Source organism: Cystoisospora suis (genome assembly GCF_002600585.1).
Source record: "Cystoisospora suis strain Wien I chromosome Unknown contig_2731, whole genome shotgun sequence".
Classification (NCBI taxonomy): Eukaryota; Apicomplexa; class Conoidasida; order Eucoccidiorida; family Sarcocystidae; genus Cystoisospora; species Cystoisospora suis.
The window spans coordinates 1-22,982 of NW_027155527.1; the positions used below are offsets into that span (position 1 = coordinate 1).

The 22,982-nt window shown below is 51.8% G+C and overlaps 4 protein-coding genes across 4 annotated transcripts; all 4 read left to right on the plus strand.

The window, feature by feature from the left end:
* The first annotated feature begins 52 nt into the window (after nt 1-52).
* CSUI_005633 (uncharacterized protein) lies at nt 53-3,408 on the plus strand. The gene is made up of 2 exons (XM_068065803.1): nt 53-2,510; nt 3,174-3,408. The coding sequence occupies exon 1, from the start codon at nt 106-108 to the stop codon at nt 1,123-1,125; it is 1,020 nt and encodes a 339-aa protein (XP_067922218.1). The 5' UTR covers nt 53-105; the 3' UTR covers nt 1,126-2,510; nt 3,174-3,408.
* A 1,083-nt stretch (nt 3,409-4,491) lies between these two features.
* CSUI_005634 (loc496282 related) lies at nt 4,492-10,370 on the plus strand. The gene is made up of 4 exons (XM_068065804.1): nt 4,492-6,870; nt 7,653-8,447; nt 9,218-9,404; nt 10,250-10,370. The coding sequence occupies exons 1-4, from the start codon at nt 6,019-6,021 to the stop codon at nt 10,306-10,308; spliced, it is 1,893 nt and encodes a 630-aa protein (XP_067922219.1). The 5' UTR covers nt 4,492-6,018; the 3' UTR covers nt 10,309-10,370.
* Nucleotides 10,371-13,689: 3,319 nt separating this feature from the next.
* On the plus strand, nt 13,690-15,465 carry CSUI_005635 (uncharacterized protein; the record flags this gene model as incomplete). Its single annotated transcript, XM_068065805.1, has 3 exons — nt 13,690-13,782; nt 14,232-14,364; nt 14,768-15,465. Exons 2-3 carry the CDS (start codon nt 14,289-14,291, stop codon nt 15,463-15,465), a joined length of 774 nt encoding a protein of 257 aa, XP_067922220.1. The 5' UTR covers nt 13,690-13,782; nt 14,232-14,288.
* Nucleotides 15,466-17,263: 1,798 nt separating this feature from the next.
* Nucleotides 17,264-21,967, plus strand: CSUI_005636 (uncharacterized protein; the record flags this gene model as incomplete). Its single annotated transcript, XM_068065806.1, has 6 exons — nt 17,264-17,424; nt 17,634-18,893; nt 19,245-19,844; nt 20,010-20,076; nt 20,778-21,309; nt 21,840-21,967. 6 exons carry the CDS (start codon nt 17,264-17,266, stop codon nt 21,965-21,967), a joined length of 2,748 nt encoding a protein of 915 aa, XP_067922221.1.
* Between the last annotated feature and the right edge of the window lie 1,015 nt (nt 21,968-22,982).

The window sequence follows — 22,982 nt, forward strand, 5'->3', positions numbered from 1 at the left end:
GAAACCTAGAATGTCCCACCTTCCGAAGCGCACCTGCGCGCAAAAAGAAGGTGGGACATTCTAGGTTTCATCTCTTTCTTCAATGCAAACTAAGACCGTGCAACGATGCATGACCCCGAAAAGGCTAGCCAGAGTGGAGTGGAACAAGAAGGGAGACCGATGCCACGCTCCGGAATATCACTCGGCAAGGTCAGTGTGGCCAGAGAGCGGGGAGCTACCGTGGAAGGGGAGATCACTTCTCGTACCAGAGCGGCAGCAAGTCGGAAAAGAAGCCAAAACTACAGGCGCCGCCTGTCAAGCAATCTGCCAACAGTCCTCAAGGCTGCGGCTGCTGTGGGTCTGTTGCTAGTCTCACTATTGACGGCCCGGCTTATTACGTGCTTCAACTCGCTGAGGTCGCGCCATGCAGGTCCTCGGGAAGTCTTTTCCGGAGTCACATCCCGCAAGCTTGCAAAGAGACCCACTGGAGAACTCATCCCTCTTGTTGCAGCTGATGGCGGCGAATCTCAGGATTCTTCACCGGAACCCAGCTCGCTGGGATTCCGCACGCAGGTTCCTAACAACCCCATGACGGACCCGTGGTGCCTTGACAGTGTTCGTGTGTATGAAGCTGGACTTCGTCCACCACGGCAAGAGGTGGAGTCTGCTGCAGCACCGTCACAGGAGAAGGTAATTCCTGTGACGGCGAAGCGTCCAGCACAGGAGCTACTCTATGTGACCGTTGTGACAGGGGAGGATGAGGAAGAGTCTGCGGCTTCACTATACAGGGTAGTAATGCCTACGACTCCAGTTCCAACGGGGACAACGAGACCACAGGCTATCCAGTTTCTGGATCGAGCACGGCGCCTGTGGTGGTCCAACCTTGCAAGCTTCCTTATTCTCGGCCTTGTAGTCTCAGCTATCCTGTCGGGCGCGGCTTGTGTCGCCAGGGAGATAGCCGTTTCGGAGACCGACACTTTCGACAGTCGATTCGTTATACCAGGATTGGTACTTCTCGGAGTTGGCACATTGGTTCTGATCGCAGCGGGAATCAACACACTAGTCAGTGAGCGTAAGCGCGCAGCAAGTCAGCATACTATCAGTGCACGTAAGCGCGAATCAAGTCAGCACGGAGAACGGACGTAACACAGGGAAAAAGCAAAGCCAATCCGGCGGACAAGGTCCTCGCTGACGTGTGTACAAAGTGGAGGAAGGACAGGCTTTGGTAGTCTCGGGTCGACTGGCACGCATGACGAGACATCTTTCCTTCTTGAGTGGCTAGCAAATCACCATGGCGGGGCCCTCCAAAGCTGGCAGAAAAGGCGACCTGAAGATAGTTTTCAGGCGTTGTGCTAGGATGTTCCCACTTGTGGCGGATCACGCCCTACCAGCATGGCAGGACTTGGCAGAACAGCGGCGGCAAAGTTCCGTACCGATCAGTTCCACGGGCACTCGGTTGGGCACGAATCAGGTGAGGCGCACGATATGCTGGGGTGGTGAGGCTGTAGAAGGGGGGACGAATCACAGTGTGCGACTTCAACTGCGACAGTGCCGGATTCCCGTCTTGGGAAGGGCTATAGGTGTCGCTTTACTCTCACTTTCCATAATCTCACACCGTTAGGAAGGCTTGGCTGCAATCTCGTGTGCGGCCCGAAAGTTTTCTTTTTGTATGGGTATCTGATTGATGTGATTTCTTGATCTGCGTGTCTGTGTGAGCAAGAAAAGCCAAGGGGAGGAATCCTTCTGAGCTCTTCGTTCCGGAGCGATCAAAGATGACGTTCCGAGAAATTATTTGTATTCCCTGTTTCAACAAGTGTGCGAATTCGAATGGGGTTCTTCTGCAAAGAACACATCGTTCCATATGGTAGGCTCCATATCGGGTCTGTTCGTATTTGAGGGAACCGGAGTCATTATCGTCACTACCCTGTATCTGGGGGTGTGTGTGTACGTGGATCAAACATACGTCTGCCTTTTATGTATTTGAGGGAACCGGAGTCATTTAGTACTCAATGTAGATTTGCATGTCTACGGTGGGCTTCGTGATGAGATGTATACTTACTATGAAATTGTTAGTGTCAGGCCGTACAGCTTATACATGCGTGTGTCCATCCTTTACCTGTGTGAGTACTCAGGAACCTGCACATATACGCGCATACTTGCGTACGAATGTTCGCGTACCATAGACAAAACTATACTATCAGGTAGTTACTGTGAGGCTCGCACTTGACCTGTCGCAAACTTCAGCCTCGTTGATCGTTCTCATTCCGAAGCAATGACAACCCTGCGAAGCAAACGACACGGGACTTTGGAACTTTATTAGTGTAGTAAGTGTGGTGGTGTCCTGTGCATGGGTAAGGCTCTCTGTAACAAATACAGTGAAACACATCCGCGTCCACTTCTCCGACTTCTTTTCCTGCGGATGCGTGTGGTTTTTTGTGTTCTGGCGCTCCCGAGTGAGTGAACGAGACTGAGAAGGATGGCAGTAAGGCAGCGCAAAGAAACCCGAAATCAATGTGAATCAAATTGGCTGGAATAGAAAGATACGCAAAGGACGCAAAAAGCCGCTGTGTCCGTCTTAATAAGCCCTGCAATCTTCTTGGTACACACAGGTGCTTCCTGAAGCCGATCCGACTTAGTCACTTTTCATGAGAATACGACCTATTCACAGAATGCCGAAAGTACGGAGTAGGCATGCCACAGCCGGCGTAACCCTTACCAAGGGTGGCCCAAGCGGTTTCACCCTCTTGGACCGGTTACCCCCCCCCCGAATGAAGTCTGCAACTCAGCTGCACATGACGTCACTATGAGCTAAGAAACACGCGCTGATTGAACAAGCTTGAAGACTGTTCGACAGGTATCCGAGAAGTACTGATTGTTTCGAAATAAAGGGCGCATACAGCGGTAGGATAGGCCTCTGGTTCTGCATATCCTCGGTGACTAGGCCACCGGTAATGACCGAGTATCCGAGAGAAAGTGCTCCTGGGAGCGAGGCACTTTGGTAGGTCAACCCAGTCGGCTTCAGTCCTAGGCCGCGGGGGTAGGACGCCCATGGCGACAGAACATCCACGTCATGGGCCGTGTAAGGGTAAAAGATATATCACGAATGTAGAACTGCGTGCTTTTCTTTTGGCCAGACACTGACCATAGCTACAGTAGCTAAGGGGGTGCACGAGTCCTTTATCTGTGGATTACAGGACCCCTGGCGTTCACTCCATCGCGATGCCCTTCTGGAGTCTCAAAGCATACGGACTCTTTCACAGTACCCGAGAATATCTTTCGCCCCCTGTGCTGGCTCTGGTTCCTCTCATACTGTCCTCTTTGGTCGATCACGGTAACAGCCCTGGCGGGCAGTTGAAAGCTCCTTGGTGCACCGCGACATACGAGCCAGGCACGCGTCGACAGGGCATGTCTATGGAGTTCACGGTCTAATTCTGTGCGCTTTCAATCCGAAACAGGGCGCGCAGGCGTCAGTCCGGTTTGGATGGTAAGTTTCTTCTTTTTTCCCAAGGTGTCTTCCGGCGCCGCGCACACCTGCCAGACAGAGAGGGGTATCGTCCTCGTCTCTTCGCGTGCCTGGTAGCGTTCCGGGGCCTCGGCAGGAAGCGCGGATTCCGAGGGTACTGAGAATGCTGGTGTCGCGCCTGACTTTGTCCTTTCGTCTGCCTCTACATTTTCTCCGGGGCCCGGCTACTTCAATACTGGAAACGCCAGCGGGCATGCTTCTAACAGTCCTTGTAGAACTGCCAGGCTGTAACGGTAGGTGTTGCCGAGATCGAGCACAACGGTAATAGCGGCAGTTTAAGTAATGAGTGATAGGGTCGAAGATAGTGAGGAGGCAGATCGAGAGAGAAGGAAGAGAGCAGGAGGGTTCTTCTGTCGGGTCACCTTCTATTGCTAACCGCCCCCCGCTACTCGTAAGCGCTTGAAAACCTCAATGCGGCTCCAGGAGTAAGTCTCTGCCGAACGTGAAGTCCCGCTCAAAACTTTCTTTTCTTTGCACCACACCTCGCTGCTGGCCGTAAGTACCGCTAGAGAGGGACAGTCACATAGGCAAAAAGTTGACCAGAGACTTGCAACGAGTTCATTTTTATCTGTGAAAAGTTCGGTTTCCTGACTCAAAAGCGTAGTCCCCTGTTGGTCGTCGTGACCAAACTAGTTTTTGCCCGACGCACTCGGTTGTTCTCGTGAGAGACGATCGACCAGATACAGGACCACTGCGCACCCCCGCTACAAGAGGTAGATGTATATATGAAGAGAGAAAGATACTGCGTAAAAAGTGAAATATACGATACACTGTCCTATCATCGTTCATCTAGTGCGATCTATCTATCTATCTATCTGTAGTCTGGTTCTACTGCAGCTCGACTGAGCCGTAAACCCGGAAGCACCACAAGCATTAGATACCTACAGAAGTGCCGTAAGCCTCCTGCACGCGAAGACGTCTGCTTTGTTTTGAGTGCCTGTGACGTATCTCTTCTCTCCGGTTTGACAACAACTTACCTTGGAGCGGAAAGCAGTATCAATAATCAGGGTTTAGCTATGTTCGTCGTCGCGGTCTCTTTGTTTGAATGCTCGAAGGGGGATTACCCGTAATATTCGTGTAGTCAAAGAGAGGCTGGGTACAGGAAACGAACTTGGTTGTCAACCCCCTACCTGGTCTCATATCATGAAGAGCCTTCTTTGATTTCACGTGCTGGGGAAATTCCTCAACACAGAAGAGATAGCACAGAGCCACCACTGATTTAGAGTGCTTGCATGCGCGACGAGTCATCTCGTCTCTTTTATATTTCTGTTGTTTAGTCGTTTCTTTCTAGAATTTTGACGTCATCCATTCCTTCCCAAAATGTAGGAAGGATCAGCCCTCTCTTCTTTTTTCTTCAGATGTTTCCTCAGCTGCCTTCCCCATTACCACGGTCTTTTTTCTTAGCAGGCCCCCCTTCTTTCCGTGTGTCATTTTGTATCACAGCACTGTGTAATTTTACAACCTTCGCGTGTTGAAGACCTTTCTGTCTTTTCTCCTTGCTTCCGTGTGGCCATGCAAAGAAAGGAAAGCTTTCTCTTTGTGACATAGGTGGGGGACAATTTTATAGATAGAGTACATAAGGACGAGTTTCGCCCCTAGCTCGAAGATTAGACTGCGTCAAAGAGAATCCAGGTCTTGTTTTTCTTTGATCTCCTTCGTACAAAAGAAAGAGAAACCCTTCTTTGTCTTAGCAGCCGGGGGTCAAGGTGGAAGTAAGTACGAAGGAGCCGAGGGCGACCGATCCGTTTCGTCTTTCTGAAAGCAGACCGACAGGCGTCTCCGACCTGTCGGGTGTACATTCACTCGAGAAGTGGTCAGAGTGCTGCAGACAAGAACAACCAAGAGAGACAAGGGAACTAGGGAAGACGGAATTATTGTGGTGAGCATATCAAGTTTCTGTACAGCACAAAGAAGCGTGTTGCTCTTCAGAAGAAAGACAAGGCATTCAGCTGATTTTGGTGCGGCCTTTTTAGCTCTAGAAGAAGAAAATGCCGTTCTAATCTCTTTGGAGGGAGACGATAGGAAGTTTCTGCTTCTTTTTTTTCTCTTTTCTTGCTGTTGACGAGGACTCGTCTTTCCCTTTCAAATCGAGTTTGTGTTCGATTTTGAATGCCTTGTAACATACACACGTAGATATATCCACATATATGCATATATATGTAGCTGGGCCCTTGTATATACTGGATCTGCGTACATACATTTCAATAGAGACGTGCCTGGAGACATTTCAGGTGGTGTGTTTACACTAGGTAGACCATGCCATGGGGCGGGGGGGGCTCATTAGAGCATTGTGAATTTCTCTCAGCTCCTCTTCGCTTGTGAGCCTCGTTGTCGCGCTAGCCCAAGAGCGGAGTTTTTGTTCCTGCTGAGGCAGTCTTCTGTTGAGGAACCGAGAGGAAATCAAGTGTACTGCGTTCTCTTGTCGGTGTGTCTAGACGACTTTTCCCTTTTCTTTTTCTCCATTCATCACTGTCTCAAAGAACCACCACAAAGAAAGGAAGGGGAGAGCAGGACAAATGGAGAATCCTAACCCTACAGTCTTCGAGTATTCGGGAGAGGCGACGGAAGGAGAAGATGATGAAGGGGGAGGAGAAGGAGGACGAATGTATGACTATGACGATGGTGATGGAGATCTCTTGTCCGTCATTTTTTCGAAGGACAGCAACACTCGGGGAGTTTCTTATACTCGGCCAGATATCTTTTACTTTCCTCTTTTTCGAGAAGAGGAAGAAAGAACGAAGAGACGGGCGCAGGATGGGGGCAACGGTGAGAATGGAAGGGAAAGTGGAAAGGAGGAAGAAGTCAGGAGAGGCCTGCCTTCAAACTCAGTAACTGTATACCAGAGGCGCATGTCTTCGTTTCGTCCTCCTCCTGCCACGAAAAGCTTGTCAGCAACGATCTCTGCGGCAATGGCAGGAAGAGGGTCTCTAGGCAGAAGACGACAGGACTTGAAACAACAAGGGGAGGACTTTTTGGAGCTTCTAAGAAAACAAATGCAAGTTGAGTGTTATATGGAGGAGTGGGGAGACGTACGAAGGCGAAGGATGATGAGAGGTGTCCAGCGACGAGGTGTATGTACAGCTTCTTCTCATCTTCAAGATGACAAGAACAGGCACATAGAGGGGAGGGGAGCTGTCAGTAATCAGTTGTATCAGTGTGAAGAAGACGTCGAGGTGCAAAGGGTGACAGAGGATTGGAAGGAGGACAAAAGCTACGTCGAAGGAGACGCTGTCAAAGAGAGGGAAAAGATGGGTGGCAGCAGTAGAAGGGGTCTTCAAGATGTACGTCGTGCTTTTTGTCTTGAACGACGGAGGAGGAAGACAGATCTCAGAGAAAAAATTTCTTTCGAGGACCCTATCAGTGCTGAGGTAAGCGCTAGCTTCTGCCAGAGCGAGAAAAGAAAGTCTTTTCACTGATCAGTGCCTCTCTTGTTTTTGCCTAATCCCTAGTTGTGATCCAGGAGATCTTGTCGAAGGGACGGGAGATAGACAAAAGGGAGAGGGGAAGGGTGAGAAGGAGGACTAAGAAGGACGATTTATCTCTGTATGGTAGGAAGTAAAACGAAGAGATCAAGTCAGTTGCCATGACCGTACTCTTTCTTCTTGTTGACGTCTCTTGTTGTACACCCTATGATATCATGGGTATCTACGCTTCCTCTATATACACGTGATGGATGCTCTCACATTCACACAAGGGTAGACTTCCTATCTGTTTACCTACCTACCTAGCTAGCTATGGATGTATGCACGTATGTGTCTTACGCATGCTGACTGCGATGCTAGGTGGGCATCGGGAGTATGTACGTACATATATAGGTGGAAGTAGAGTGTGGAGAACCAGAAATCTCCACGAGCAAGCTTCATGTCTGCTGAGATAATTGGGGGGACCTCTTTATAATTTCGCTTTTCTTTTCTTTCCTTCTCCTTTCCTCCCACGACGGGAGCCCACCTTAGAAGATGAGCGAAACGTTTTTTTTCTGTTTTCCTCTTAAGAGCACGGACAACGAAGACGACTTGAATTCGGGGAGGGACATGAGCGATGATATGCGTAGTAAAGACTTCTCAGGGGTTTTGCGTGCATGTGTGTGGGCGTTCTCTTTGTTTTCCGTTGTGTCTGCTTCGGTGGTCTATCTTTTCTTTCTTCGCTCCAGGAGCTCTACAGTTATATACGACACATTCAAGATCCCGAGCATCCATATTCTCTGGAGCAGCTAGATGTTGTTGCTTTAGAGCATATTCAGTTATCTTCTCTAGGTGAAGTAGTGCCGGCTTTGTTTTCTCCAAGCATTGTGGCAAAACAAGAAGAAGAAGAAGTTGGAAAGAGAAGAGAGCATGCGTCTCTGTCTTTAGATTCTTCCGATACATGTGAATCGAAGAGATCGTCAGATTGCTCAGGATTCTCATCGTCTCTTGGAGAAGGAGAAAAAGTCACTACAACAGTCTGCTGTGGCACGGATGCGGATACCACAGACAACAAGACATCTTTCTCGTCTTCCTCGAGACAGGAGGGCTATGCTTCAGAGTCACATTCTTCTCTTGAACCGGTGCAAGGTCTTCCATCGGATGTACGACACAAGCAACGGGGAGGAGAGAGTGGTGATGAGGATGGTACGACGGCGGCTACGTCGATGGATTCGGATTTCCTTCAAACCTTGTCTTCGTCTTCTGGAGAAGAGGAGGAAGAAGATAGCGTAGAAACTGACATTATCAAGAAGGAAGTTGGGATCCAGAACGAGGTGATCGAGATAGAAAGGCGATCCCGGGGATTGTGCAACCGTCAAGTCATTCGAAGGGAAGGGAGAATTTCAGCAGATGTAAAGGAAATGTCAAAAACTCTGAATGAAAGTGAAGAACTCACAGCCACAGAGATCGCATATAGAGCAGGGAAGGGAAGACATATGCTCTTAGATGTTCCCTTTAAACCGACAATTCCTCATTGCTCTCAGGTATATATCACCGTCAGCATCTTGTTGCCTGTGCTTGCTGGCAGCTGTTTTCAAGTATGAAGAACGAGCTGCCTAACACCGCTCGTGTCCATGAAGATGTTCCGTATGCTTCCGCGTTTTGCAATGTCCCTTTATTGCATTGCATGAGAAAGAAGGCGACGACCCATGTAATAAAGAGAAAGACGATATGACGATTAGAGAAGGACGGTAGTTACAAGCAACTGCTGCCTCGTGATTATATGCAGTTCGTGTACTCTAAATGATTGCGGCTATCGCAGCTCCTCAACTGCCACCACCTGGTAGTATGGCTGAGTCTTTAGATCAACTGTTCAAGATTCTCGTGAGATAGGGTATGTATCGTTCAAGTCGTGTAGGTATCTGTATGTTTGTGTAGCACTGGGTGGTAGGGCACAGGTATCGTCTGCAGACTCTTTTGAGAGAGAGTCAGTCCTGAGAGGGACGCGTACTTGCTTACCTGGTGGTTTCCACCTTCTTGTATTGTGGTAATGAGGCTATGCGATTTTGTGAGACGGGAGATCTAGTCGTCCATTGTAAGCTCGGGCGTGTGCTGCGTAGGACCAAAAGTTACGATGATCAGGCATGCACCGGGCCGTTCTTCTGGTAGGCGCCGTATATCAAGTATATACACTCTTTCCGGTATATGCCTGATTCCGGGGTCTGTACAGGATATCAGGGAGACTCCGTCATTCTGAAGAACATCGATCGTTTCGGTATCTCACAATTCTTTTGTCTTCGATTCTCCTTTGTAGGCAACTCTTATTGGCTTGCTGGTACTCGCCAAGTTGATGCGTTCAGTCCCTCTGTGGATGAAAGCAGAAGTCCGAATTATTGAAGGAAAACATATCTCCTTCAAAACAATCAACAAACAGCTCAAGGACAAAGAACGTGTGAGCGCTGCTATCGAAAACCCTGCTCTTTTCAAAGTTATCAACAGAGGTACGCGACTACTTTTCTTTTCAGGTGCATGCGCCGTATGCGTCCGTACCCTGTGCATGTATGTGACATCAGCCCAGCGATTTACACCTGGAGGTGGTATATCTTCCATTGAGTTTGCTGCGTCTCAAGAAGTCCCAAGGAGAGTCATCAATTTCTATGTGGGTTCAACTTACGTCTTGCAAGTTCTATAGTAGTAGTACCAACTTCGAGATAGACACGCTCTCCCTGTATCATAGCTTGAATGAACCGACATCTTTTTTTTTGCATGGACTAGCAATCTGGTGTGTGTGAGATTTCCCTTTCATGCCTTTGGATGTCTCTGAAGCGAAGACCTGACTAGGAAAGATAGGAGGATTGGAGTGGACGGGAGGAAGTATCTTGTAAATACAAAACTGGACGTATTTTGCACCGGGGAACTTTACTGTACCGCCCCCCGTCGGTTAGTTATCCGCACTGTATAAACCGGTGTTATGGAGCTGTCCAGTGCTTCTCCTGCTTTCGGTTGCGGTCCCTGGGTTCGCATTTTTGATCCACTGCCGTGGTGGGCTATGACCATGTATTCGTTTTTACGTCCGAGTAATCCGTCTTCTTTAATCGTAAACGACCAAGCAGTGCAGTTTCTTCGTGAGTGTGTCGAAACAGGATGCAGCACTGTAGTACTCCATCTCGAAGACACGGCTGGAGGGCCTTTAGCACAGCGACGTTTGGCCGTTTTCGTCACGTAGAGCTGGGAGGCGGATATGGCACTTCTGTGTCTATGATGCGAACGACGTATTTTGCAAAGGAAGTGATCATGTGTATGTTCTGAGCTTTGCTCTGTGGTGTCGCTTTCGTTTCTTTTTCAGGCCTTGCAGAAACAGATGCATGGATGGATATCACAGATTTGCTGCTACCCTTTGAGTAATCTAGGAACCTTCTTTCTTTTTTTGTCACATTTTTGATTCTTGTCCAAGGCTCTGGACTGGTTTTTAGCCACTCGATGGCTTCCTTAGGGTCTGGGGTACCTCTCTTTGCAGAAAGAGACAGCCTGGTCGGCGCGACATCACGGAGGAGTTTTGCCTTCGTCACAACTTTCCAGAAACAGCTACTAAGTTTCTCAAAGCTAGTAATGGTGGTTTGCACGTTGATTTTCCGTGGTGGTATCCACCCGCTGGAACCACGCGGCTAAGAATGCGAACACGTATTGACGTCGTCGTGTTGTGAAGTTTTGCAAACATCATGGAGTACCAGTCTCGTATACATTTCAAGGTGAACTGTTTACTCTATCCTCTGTGCGACGGTACTGGAGGCCGGGAGCCTGGGGTGTGCCAGCCAGGCGCCCGTTCATATTTTGGGCTTTGGTTTCTAGAGGACTCTCGATGCCCAACCAGTCTCCAGACGGACGGGGTTGGCGTGGGTTTGACGGAGAATTTCTCGATTACGGAGGGATTGGCGTGGAGGGTGAGGAGAATTCCCAGAGGGGGACTCTCGATAGCGGGAGACTTGGAGTAAGAAGTGTGGAGGAAGTTCAAGCAAATTCAAAGCGAAGGATTTTCCGGGAGCTCGCAGTCAAGAGAGGGAAGAAATCCAAAACAATTCAGAACTCGGCTCTCTGGGATAAGAATTCACTGCCGTGCTGAGAGTGGTGTACAGGCTCTAATCAAGGTGTCGTGTTTCGCGCCTTAACTCCATTGTGTGGGCATTGGGAGATGCAGTACAGCCAGGGAGGGGGGGGAGTTTTCGGAAAACGTGAGAGCTCCACACTGGAAGATGGCATTCCGTTTTCCATGCGCACATGCAGTCGGAAAGTTGAGCAGCGCCGTGTCAGTGGTTGTCGTGCACGGCCTCTCCTGTCGTAACCGCCTTCCCCGTCCTCTGTACCAGAATCCGTATCACATCGCCGGGTTCGGGTTACGACGATGAAACACACGATCCAAGTAGCAGTTGAGGACTGTTGGTTTACATTTTAGTCATGTTATAGTAGGCGCTATCATTTGGTTCTATATTTTCAATATTTAACTTTTTTTAATTCTAGACACAAACCAAGCTACGCTCCCAGCCCGGTGGTTACTAGTTTTTCTGGATTCTGGTTCACTTCGAACGCCATGTTGCGCAGGGCTGCTGACATGAAAAAGAGAGGAGGCGTGAGGCGTCTCAAGGCTCGCACTGTAGTTGGCCTGGGGGCGCAACTGTGCAAGGCGCGTTGTCGGAAGCGACTGCGTCAGTAATGTTCCTTTCCGGCAAGAGTTTTCCTACCATCTGCCGTGCACGCATAGGCTGATTGCTTACAGTCTGATGGGCGACTTGTTTCGCAAGGGGCTCGTCAGGTTGTAACAGTAGAACACGTCGTTTTGCACTTCCGTGACCACTTTTGATCTGTTTTTTGATACGGCCCCGACAACTCGTGAGCTCTGTAGTTGAGCGCGCGCAAAAAAAAAAAAAAACAGCGTCATGTGAAATGAGCCGTCACTCGTCCGTTACGCGATAAGGTGCGCTCGCGGCCGCGTGACAGGAATTATCTCGAGGTATCCATTGTCGCTGCTTCTTGGTTAAAACCGAAAAGTTCTGGTCGACAGATGCCCAGTCAACTGTCTCCTCTAGCATCGTCTCTGTACACGGCCCTTGTCTAGAGAACTCGGTTGTCACCACGATACACGGGAGCAGTCTCTCGAATACTTCGTCTGTGTCCGCACACGGGGAATCCGCAATTATTTCCGAAGACCCCGGCTGGACGGAGGATTACTGTACCAGAGCTGAGGGCAGAACAGGCACCCGCAAACCGTACCCATTCTGGTGGAGAGGTCATGTAACGGTCGGTGGCAAAGGTCAACGCGCGAGGAGCAGCCCCAGGTCACCCGTAAAACATGCATCCCGGTTGGAGAGGAAGGTGCGCGCATGCCAGGTAGAAAGTGAACAGGGTATGCTAAATTGGGTTTGTCTCACTTGAACACTAAGCAGTATGTCCCTCAAAAGATTCTGAAAAGTGAATCTCACTTGACAGATACGCCCTTGTCATGCTGAACCAAAATGGGTAGCCCCGCTGTTTACGAGCACTTCCAACACGCGAGGCTGCGTTTCTAACCCTTGCTTGCAAGGCTTTCTATTGCTCACTCTGTTTTTTCAGCCTAGCATAGCGAAGCACTGAGTTGGCTGTTGCCTTAAGTGGGTCTCTTCCGCCTCACAAGCCTCTCCCTCCATGCGGTTATTGGTCTCCGTCAGGGTAGGTAGCAGAAGCGCGGACGACTCGTACCCGTGAGGTTCCGACACAAGTGAAAAATTTTTCGCTTGCAAACGTCTCGGCGAGATGAGGTCGAGCCCGCTCCACAGTGCCTATTCTCTGCTGTGCTAAGCGGAGCATGTCTCTTGAGAGGCCTCCCCACTTCGGGACACTACTAGTCACCGGCACTCCTGTCGTCTGGAGCACGGTAGGTGACAGAGTGGCGGCCGCAGGTCCTTTCCTTGAACACGGTGGCAAGCGTATTATCTAAGCAATGCAGACGCTTGCTCAGCTTCATCCTCCGAGAGCCCTCACGTCGGACCTGGATGGAGGTGGCATGTGTGCGAGCCTCTTGAGCTTCAGCGCGCGGTCAGGGAGCGCAGGGGAGCAGCCGCGCCAGTGCTACAGTCCGGGCCGGCTGTCTTCCGACGGACCTCTTTCTCCTTCGTGTATTTTCGGCAATCAGTGACCACCTGCAAATGCGTCGGCGGCTTACAAGTGCTGCACTAATGTTGAGGTAGCCGTGCCGTACCCAGCTATCACCGGAAAAGCGAATGCGGTGTTGAAATTGAAGCATAGCGCCTGGGACCCCAAAACAGGCGCTGTCCTTGGACCTCCTCGGGCTCCTCCCCTCTCCTCTGGAAAGCTGCTCTACTGCCAGGCTGAATGTTCCCGTGCCCGCCTTCGGAAAAACTGCGTAGCCTAGGCGCCTCGGGAACAAGCTCGGCCGAGACTGTAATGTTTTTAGTGGAAACAACAACAGTCTCTATCCCGTGGTTTGCTATGAGTCTCACCACAGCAGCCCCAGACTCCGTGCTCCGTGTCCCGGAGTACGTGATACGTTACTCCAGACCACGCGCGGACCGCACGTCATGTCGCGGCTCGATTGACTACGTCGAGAACTACCAGGGGACGTGGTGGAGCCGCTCCCGACGCTCCCAGGATACAGCGGCAGCGGTCAAGGGCCTTCGTGCACGGTCCAGCGCTGTCCAGGCACTTACAACATCTCTGGCCACCAAAAGTACAGGACGGAAAGCTGTTTCCAGCCTTTTCCTTCTTTACTTTTTGTGGAACGGGGTCGCCTGCAGTAAAGCGTCGGTAGCCGGCCTCTCTCCGCCTGAGAAGTACTGGGCTCTCAAGTCCGTTCCTGACGGATCAGACAAAGTCTTCACTGAAGCCGAGGTAATCATGGTGGCTTTCTTAGCCAGTTCGCGATTCAGCACTTCCTGCCCCCTTCATGATTTTTGAAGCTGAAATCCACTGTGTGACACGCGCATCCCCTAGGCGTCGCATCCCTAATCGTGGAGGGCTGTCCCCACAGCCTTCGCGACTGAATCGTTCACGGGGACCCGCACACTTGGAAGGAGATGGGTTGGCAGCTGCAGCGCAGTCGGACTAGGCACCCTCTTTTGGAATGGAAAGAGCGCAGGACGTCCGTACCTGACATGTGCCTTTAGACTTGCCAATCTCGAGAGTGTGTCCCCCGCGCCTAGGCGAGCCACGCTTGGAAACAGTGGCCCTTTCTGCCGTCGCATTCCAATCAACCGCAGGAACTCACTGCACATTCCATATGCGACTGGCGCGCACTGCGATAACGCCGGGAGAAACTAAATGGGCTATAAACACTCCAGTTGTCCTGTTTTCAGGATACAACTCATTACTGGGGAGCGAAGAACCACAAGCTTGTGATGAGGTATATTCCCGAACCCCGAGGTTATATGGGGACGTCATTCAGACTGCGAGCGAAAGTCAGCGGCGGATTCAGTAAGCCGGGAAACGACACCTGCGATCCTATGGCAGCGGGCACGTTGCATCGTGTAGAAGAAGCGGGATCAGGGCTACTCATCCTCGGCCTACCACCACTCCGCGCACCTTGGTTTGGTAGACGTGCCCCAAAGGGAGATAAATGACAGGGAGAAAGGCGTATCTTACAAAGAAACGAGCAGTCGCGTGACGGATTGGTCCCCGGAACATCCCACTCCGTAAAGACCCTTGTAGCTGTTAGTCTCATTTTATGGCCAGCGCCGCTGCCCAACCGCAGGCTTCCCGCCGTCCCCTGGTGGCTCCCGCAACAGCACATACCACACACACAGCCGGTAAACACGCTACGGATGATTGTCAAAATCAAACCATGACACCTGCTGCCTGCATGTCCTCCGTCCCTCAGCGATACGCAAGATAAGCTTGCAGCTGCCTCGGACAGAGTCTTCCTACTGGCCGTCTGACTCAGATATTGATTCCGATATTGCTTGGAGGAGAAGGCTGGCAGCCAGTAGCGCGCAAGCCCCTGAGTCTGGATCCGTTGATAGAGGGGTTCCAGCAAATCGAACAGAAGGCTCACCGCGTTCTTCTCATCCTCTCTGGTCAGCCTTTCCTGACTACCCCGCGGCTCCCAAAGTGGTTCGGTACCCACCGGGATCGCACAAAGTAAAACAGCCGAGCTACCCGCCTCTGCACCCCCAGCAAGAACGTCGCTTAGCAGTCTGCGAGCCGTTACCGCCCAACACAGAGAAGGTGGTGCGCCAGGTTTTCGAGAAGCACGGTGTGTCAACAGACGGGATTCTGCCGAGCGTGTTCCCGTCCTCAACAAAAGAAGCGAGTTATCCTCTCTCTCACTCCTTGCTCGATGCTGACGAGGATTTCGAGTTTTTCGACGAGGAGATCCAGCTCCCTCCGGAAATTCTGCCGCCGTTTTCACAAGATTGTCCCCACGATACCGCCTGCGGAGCTGAGTACTGCAAGGTTTTCGGTTGTCCTGAGGGTCTGAAGCGTAAGTTGGGAAGCCCGGCCAAGCCTGCTCGACGATTTTCCTGGCATTTAAGAGAGGCTCGTTATAAACCTGCCAATGGTTCGCACGCGGAGTGACCCTTCAGGTTACCCTAGCAGAAGCTCAGTACGAGCATCAGATGGCTGGAGCACGTAGGTGCACCTGAGTAGGTTGGCATGGAGACTACACTCCCTCTGGGTGGGAAGATCCGGATGGGAACGTGGACCTGCGACCGTCTCTGCTTGTGTGTTACTCTCTTCACCGCTTTTAGGAACGGCAGGGACTGTTTGTCTGTTCTTTGACGTCGGGTCTTCGCAGATACCTTAGCTAGGGAGTCAAGGGGCCGTTCGAAGCTTCTATGGATTCCACCAAAGGAGGTAGAGCTGGCCCTACACGTTGATGTGCCTCCCGTAAACACGGCCATGCAAGAGAAGTGGTAGGGCACCCCAGAAAAATCACGCTGGCTCCGGCGCCCGTCACGCAGCTTCACGAGTGCATCCTCTCACACTGCTCTGTTAAGGTGCTAGGGAAGGCAGGACCATTCAAGCTGATGCACGAGACACCAAAGCCCGTTCCATAGCTTTCAGTGGCTTGCGATTCGTGAAGTCTGACAGCAGTGCCAAGTCACACTGGGCCGGGAGGTCTACATTGCCACTTCCGGCATCACGAATATCTGTATTGCCGAGAAATGTCACTTCGTAAGGTATTCCTGCCCTCGCCCGGTGCCCGTATCGTAGGGTTCTTCAAATCCTGGAGAAGCCGCCAGATCCGAGCCAAGTCGTGTCTTACGGTGCTGGCTACGAAGACATACAAAAGCTCGGCTTCAACCTTGGGGAAGAAGTCAAGCGATCAACTGCCGAGGTAGCTCTCTCTGGTGCTTTGAGAGACACAGAAGATGGACCGTTATAATGTGGTTGCTTGACAGTGCAACCGCACGCACTTTGCGAGTTGACAGTCGTTCACATGGCGGCGCTGGTACAGGTAAACACGAACTGTGATCTGACGCTCCAAGCGGGTTCCCTCGCAGGGAGGTGCCCTCCTTTGTCAGGGCGTACCAAATCCTATCAGGCTGCAAGAGCCCGCGGAGCTGCAGCTCTGACCCAGCGACGGGGTAGAAACCCATAAAATACTCTGTTTCCCCATCTTTGTCACCTCAGCTCTTCGTCAAATTTCTGCCTCCCTTGCGCAATCCTCTGAAAGTCGAAAACATTCGTCTCGATGGAGGCGCCGGCTTAGGCGCCTCGAACTATACCTTCGAGGCACGTGTTGCTCCGCAGAGACAACGCGTTTCCGGTAGGGGCCACGGCCAGATTGACACCATACCTTAGTGACGTGCTTCATAGGAAATAGTCCAAAAGGAGCCCTCGAGAGTGCTACTCCACAGGACTGCGAGACTGAACGAGCGATGGTGACGGCCACACAGCTTGAAGTCTGCAGCAGCATTTTTTGCTTGCGCTCTTCGATGACACTGAGCGCTGCCGCCGTTTACATGCCACTGCAGGACTGGTGGTCTTTCTGGTCTGGGTGGCTGTTTCTTTCTCAGCGGAAGTGTCACCTCAGCTGCATCTCACTTTGCCCGGGCCCGCGTGCTCGTCAAGCGAAACCGACTGGATACAGCCCTTCGACGGAAGACCCGTTTGGCTGGCCTCCAACAAGATACGCGAATGCTGGGACCTATTTCAGGCATGCGAAACAGTGGAGAGCGAGGGCTATTTTCGCTACTGCGAACTGGCCTACGAGAAGCGAAAGGACAGCCAGCCTCCGGCAAGAAAGCTAGTTCTCAGTGGTATCACAAAAGACATTCCTGTACGTGCAGTTTAAGGTCGAAAGTCACTGGCGCAGGTCGGCAGAGGCCGTTGACTCCTTCCAGAACCGCGCCCACAAGCGCCTTCCTGAATGTTTCCTTCGCAGCCGCGAGCTTTTACCCTCAAGTTTTCCGGCCTGTACCCTCCCACCGCGAATCTAACAAATGCAGTTCCTCTATGGTACATGGAGATTGCATCGGGCTATCCCAAGACGCTGAGGGAGAAGAAGGAACAGGAGGTAGTGGAAGAAACGTAAGCGCAGAAGTAAGACGCATAGATTCGACCTGTCAGAGGCCTGCCAAAAGCCTTCCGCAGTTGAGCTTGGTCCCTCCGCCGTTCGGGGAAATTTGAATACGTGCAACTGTCGGCGCAGGTGAAAACATCAAGGGTAATTCTGGGCATCCTAATTTATGGTGCTGTTCGTGTAGTGGGTGCTTTGTCGCGGTGGTCTTTGCTGGCAGGTACCAGAAGATCATTAGCGACCTGTATGCTGCTGACGAATGCATCGGATGGACATTCTGGCCTTTTGTAGAAAAACGGCTGAGGGAATACAAGCCGAAAATAAGCCACCAGTCCGTTTTCTACTCGCCCCCCCTCTCGGTGCTTCCCACTATTGTCCGTGGCACCCCCTCGGATAACTTCCCCTTTTTCCTCAATTTGACCTTCGCAGTCAATATGTTTGCAACGGGAAGCACTGTTGAGTTCACATTTCCTCACGTTCTTATTAGAGGAGACGGAGCTCCAGCTTCAGAGAGGTACAACCCGTTTCTGCGAGAATTTCTCACACCCCCCCCACCCGAGCTGGTGAAGACGGCGGTCAACGACCGAACCCTCGTACAACTTCCGGACGTCAAGCTACAGCGGCAGACGCCTGTGAACTTCTATATGGCAGTTCCGCCGCTCTCGTCGTCTGGAAGTATCAGTCCCATTTGGAGCGAGCCGTTCGGGAGCGTAGAGTACCTCTCAACTCGTGGTTGGGGGTTAGTAGTTAGAAACAGAAAGGACAAAGAACTTCTCAGTACCTTTAGTTTTCCGGCACCCATTTTTAACAGGCGAATGATCGGGGGTATCGCTGGGCCTGACTTCCAGCGCTGGAGCGAGGGCAGCAACCTCGAGATGGCAACGTTCCGACTGCAGTTTGGGTCCGAGTTGCCAAAAGGGAAAATACGGATCGTTCTCAGCGTCCTGTCTAATCCTCTTGATGCAGTCGAGGGAGTGATAATGAACAGAAAAGACCAAAACACATGTACCGCTATCTTCCGGGGCCCAGAACCCTTGGTTGTCGAGGTTGTTTGCCCGGAGCTCGCTCAGGAAAAGTACCAAATCGATGTATCTATGCCGAATGGGGAGCGTTCGTTCCCAGTCGGCTGGTACGTGCTGGGAGTAGTCCCGAATCAGGACCCAAATGAAATCGCCTGGTTCAAGATTGCCGTGTATGATGGACATAAGAGAAAAATATATGATACATCTCTGCTCTCGGATCGCAAGCAGCGAATGGTGCAACAGGAGCCCTGTATCAACCGGTACTCCATCCAAAGAATTAAGCATCGCTTTACTGGGTACACCTCTCGCATCCGCCTGACCATGCAACTATTCAACTGCTTCAGCGCCTCACAGCCGCTTCGCCCCATGCCTTTGCAAGTAGAGCCTCTTGAGGCCCGCGTACCTGTGGAGGAAACCTGGTCGAAGCGAGAATACTTTAGCTCCGTCAGCGTCTACAGGTAAGAAAGTTTTCAGGAATCATTTCTCGTGTGGCCATCATGAACTTGTAGCATGAGATTCATCACCTGTGTCAGCAGAAGCTGATGTGGTCTACCGGACATCGTTGTCCTGGCTGTCACGTGGAGAGACTGGGATGTGAGGGAACCTTGGGCACATAGAGAGTCAGTCTCCCGAGCTGGAGTCGAGATGCCGCTTACAAAGGGGCGACGACCCCCGACAGGGTCTTTAGTTCTATTTCCCCGAGATACCCGTTGCCACGATAGCGCTTCTTTGGACTGGTCTCTAGCCTCCCACTCAAGCAGGAAAGCCATAGGAGAAACGCAAATTTCAAGAGCCTTTTTTCCTCACAGGCCGAACAGGGAGACATACAAGACCAACGGATCAGCAGCTCCCCTGCAGAGAGCGATGGCGCAGATGGAATCAAGGGCGGAAAAGCGTCAACAAAAGGAATGCTCAGCTAGTGATCGCAGATTCGCACTGATGGAACTTGATAGGCTAGACCCCCCGGCACACATCAATGTCATGAAAGAGCCGAAGTGGCTTCCGTCTTCGCCGGCCCTCGCCGCCGCCTCCGTGCACTACAACTTCCCAACCGCTGAGCAGGCCGGCATCCCAAGGCCTCCGTCCATGCGAAAAGACGCGCCTGCTCACAGGAATCCAATGTCAATGCACATATCCAGGAAGTTTGAAGAGGAGCAGTCACCGCTCGACATCATTGAGCCTGTGAGAATAGCTGTCCACATCGTCCTTGATGAAGCATTCCTAGATGACGAAGCAATCAATGCCTTCAAACGTTTTGTTGCCAGAAAGATTGACAATCCAACTACAGCCATCCTATGTTCCAAAATCAAAGGAATTGAGTGCTTTGTTTACTCCTGGACAACCGGAAGCAAGGTAGTCTCCTGGGAAACAGGGGAGGAGCTGCGGGTACCCGATTTTGATGACCCAAGGTGAGTTTTCCAGTCGATCATGGGCAGGGGCCGAGCAATTCCGGAAGCGCGTCATGTCAACGAAAGTTGGCCTCAGTTTCGAGCCCAGCCTTTTGTCAACGGCCTGCAGGCCCGCCAGCACTTGAGTACTTGCCACTGGGTGATTCCGTGTGCCCCTGTGCGCAGCATTCCTCCCGAAAGTGGTAGTCGAGACGTGTTCGACCAGCTCCGGACAATAGTACATCAGGCAACGGTAAGGAAAATGCTTTCGTTTGTCGCTTCCTTAGCGCCGCCCTGTACATAGTACAGGAGGCCGTCAGCACTGGGGAGAACACGCTGCCATTGCCTTTGCCCGGCGCCATTTGTCCGGCATGTAAGGCAGATGACTCCGGCTACTATCTACCCGGGTTGCTGTCCGCAACCAGCAGGATATTAACCTAGTACCTCGTCCTTGCCTCTCTTTCGTGCTTCCGTCGCGAATGAATTTCAAGCAGCGCGGGCCCAAGCTGAGCTAAACTTCCGACTGCCTCGAGGTGCCTCTATCCTCCGAACGCCATCACCACTCTGCGCCCGTACCACAGTACAGACTGCCAAGAGAATCTGTTTGTCCCCGCTGGTAGTGTCCCGACTCATCCCGTACGAGGGCCGGTGTGACACCCGAATGTGGTTGGTTACTCGGCCAGGCTGAATGATAGCAGCCAGTACTGCTGCCCAGTACCACTAGCTGCAACAAAGTGCAGCAATACGTTGTGGACGGTTCCTGTCGAGGTGCCTTATAGAGTGAAGACGTCAATGTTCTCTCAGACAGGCGTATCTCTCTTGAGGTCCTCTGCTCCATGGCAAGAGGCTGGCGAAGAATGTCCCATTCGTTCACTTTGAAACTTGCGACTATAAGGCTGTCCCGAGTGCGCCGTACGACGACTACCTTCTTTCTATTGCTTTTTCCGTACTCAGGCGGTACCATGTAACGGAAAAGCAGCACGCATGAGCTGGGTGATACTGTTCACTCACCACGTCTTGGCAAGCAACTACGAGGTCGAGGTGGCAGCAACGAACCCCCCGACATACTCTTTGCACGATAAACACGCTCATCCTCTTCACGTGATGGTGATTGGGTGGAATCCCAACGTGCCTGAGGAAGACCAAAGTGTCCAACAGCGACTGCAAGCTCTACCTTTTTCACCGGTTCGGGGAGTGTTCCTCGGTGCCATGCAAGATACGAGAATGCAAGCCCTGTCTGACGAGCCAGTGTTTATTTCTTTCGTATTCCCTGCGGCCACAGAGGTGTTAGCCGGTCACGTCCCTGCCCTTCAGCAACTCGAGGAGGTGCTCTTCCTCATCCAAGAGGAGTATGCAGAAAGTTTTGTTGTTGTGGATATTTGCCGTCACCCGCTCCCACCAGAGGGTTATGTTGTCGGCGACTACGCACCGACAAGAGCCAAGACAGCTGACGATCTGACTCGCCCCATTGAGCTGCTCTACAATGGTATGTTGGTGCTGTTTTCCCTATCTCACTGCGTAGCAGGAGTCTTAATGCTGAAGACAGGAGGTGTGTCGCGAAGTTTTTTGGTCCGAATCGTCTAGAGGTTAGGACAACACGTTGTGGCCGTGTAAACCCAGGTTCGATTCCTGGTTCGGACACTTCTTGCTGCTCAGTTACTTGTTGCCCCTGAGTCCCAACCACGGTCGCGGCGATCAGCTCGACGCTGCAGGAAGTCCCGGTTCTCCCCTTCCGGGGCAGATTTCCGCACAGGACCGCCGTGGAGTATGCGGGCCAAGGCTAGCTGTTGATCGCATAGATGCCTTCCTGTCCGTCCCCGTCACGACCAGGCTGGCCCGGGTGTTTCACTGGCTACACACAAAGACGTGGCTTCGTTAGCCGAAGGCTAGAGACATTTTCTCCTAGGTATGACCCGTCTCCTCTGTTAGGATTGTGAGGACGCTCATGAACCCGCAGAGCAAGGTGAAAAGCTAGAAACTGAAACTGTTTTCTCGCTGCACGCTTTACATATTCAGGCATCGTCATCGACCGGCTCAACTGGACCATTTCTGCCGCGGAAGTGGGCGTATACACGGCGGCGAAGTTGAGCTGGCAGTTCGACATGGCGTGCGACGGAGACAACGCTGCGCAAGACACGAGTTGAGTGCGTCAGTTCGTTGATATTGATTTTCAACGAGACAAGTTCTCCATGTCAAATGAAGCGCAACGAAAAGAGGAGACAGCCTTCACCCCTAGGCACACGTCTTTCGCGGTGTTTATAACACACGAAGGATTGTGAAGGAAAGCTCGGGAGTGCTTTAGGGGCTGGACAATCGCGACTCACCTCGGAGTAGAAGCTTCGATTCTTTACAAGTGATTCGTGTAAAGTGGCAAAAGACCCGACTGACAAGTGCCCGTGTGGCACAGGAGATTGAGCGTGGTCCTGAAACGCCAACAGTGTTTACTACGGCGTAGGCTCAAAATCTCCTGAAGTCTGAAAGACCAGGAAGCGACCCGGCGGATGTTCACGTCGGCGTCTTCTTCCCTACCTGGTGAGAAGTCCCGGGGTCCTCGGCTAATTGCTTTTCGCGCTAGATTAGCGTCTGTTTTAACATGCCCCCGGACGCACCAGTAATTCATCAGATATGCCGTCCATGGCACGGAACTGACTTGGGAGTCAGTCGCGGGTCCGGAGGACGGCCTTTGAACTGGAATCCCAGAATGGCGCCTTGTCCAGACACAAGTTGCAAGGCGGGTTCTGCGGCGGGGGGAATGCTTTGTGCAGCGCACGCTTTGTCCCCTCACTGTTGAAGACCTGTGTTGTACCCCCGGACGTGCTGCAGTGACCAGTACGGAGGATGAGGGCACATTCGTGCGTTACTCGGGTATGTGTGAGGCGCCGGTGAAGAGTACGTTCGGGTGTGTCCCCAGCGTTTACTGTCGTGAGCTGGGTAGGGGCGACAAGTAAAGTATCCCGTACAAGTCTTGGGGATACAAACTTCTGAAGCAGTGCGTACCACCCATCCTACACGATCAACGTCTGCTTTCAAAGCGAGTCACCACGGGGTTGAACGCCACTACGTAAGCGCAACTGTTTGGTCAGTAGCCGTAGCATGCTGCCTGACCTAAGCCAACACCGGAATTAGCGGCACAACGGAGAAAAAGCCAAACAAATAGAG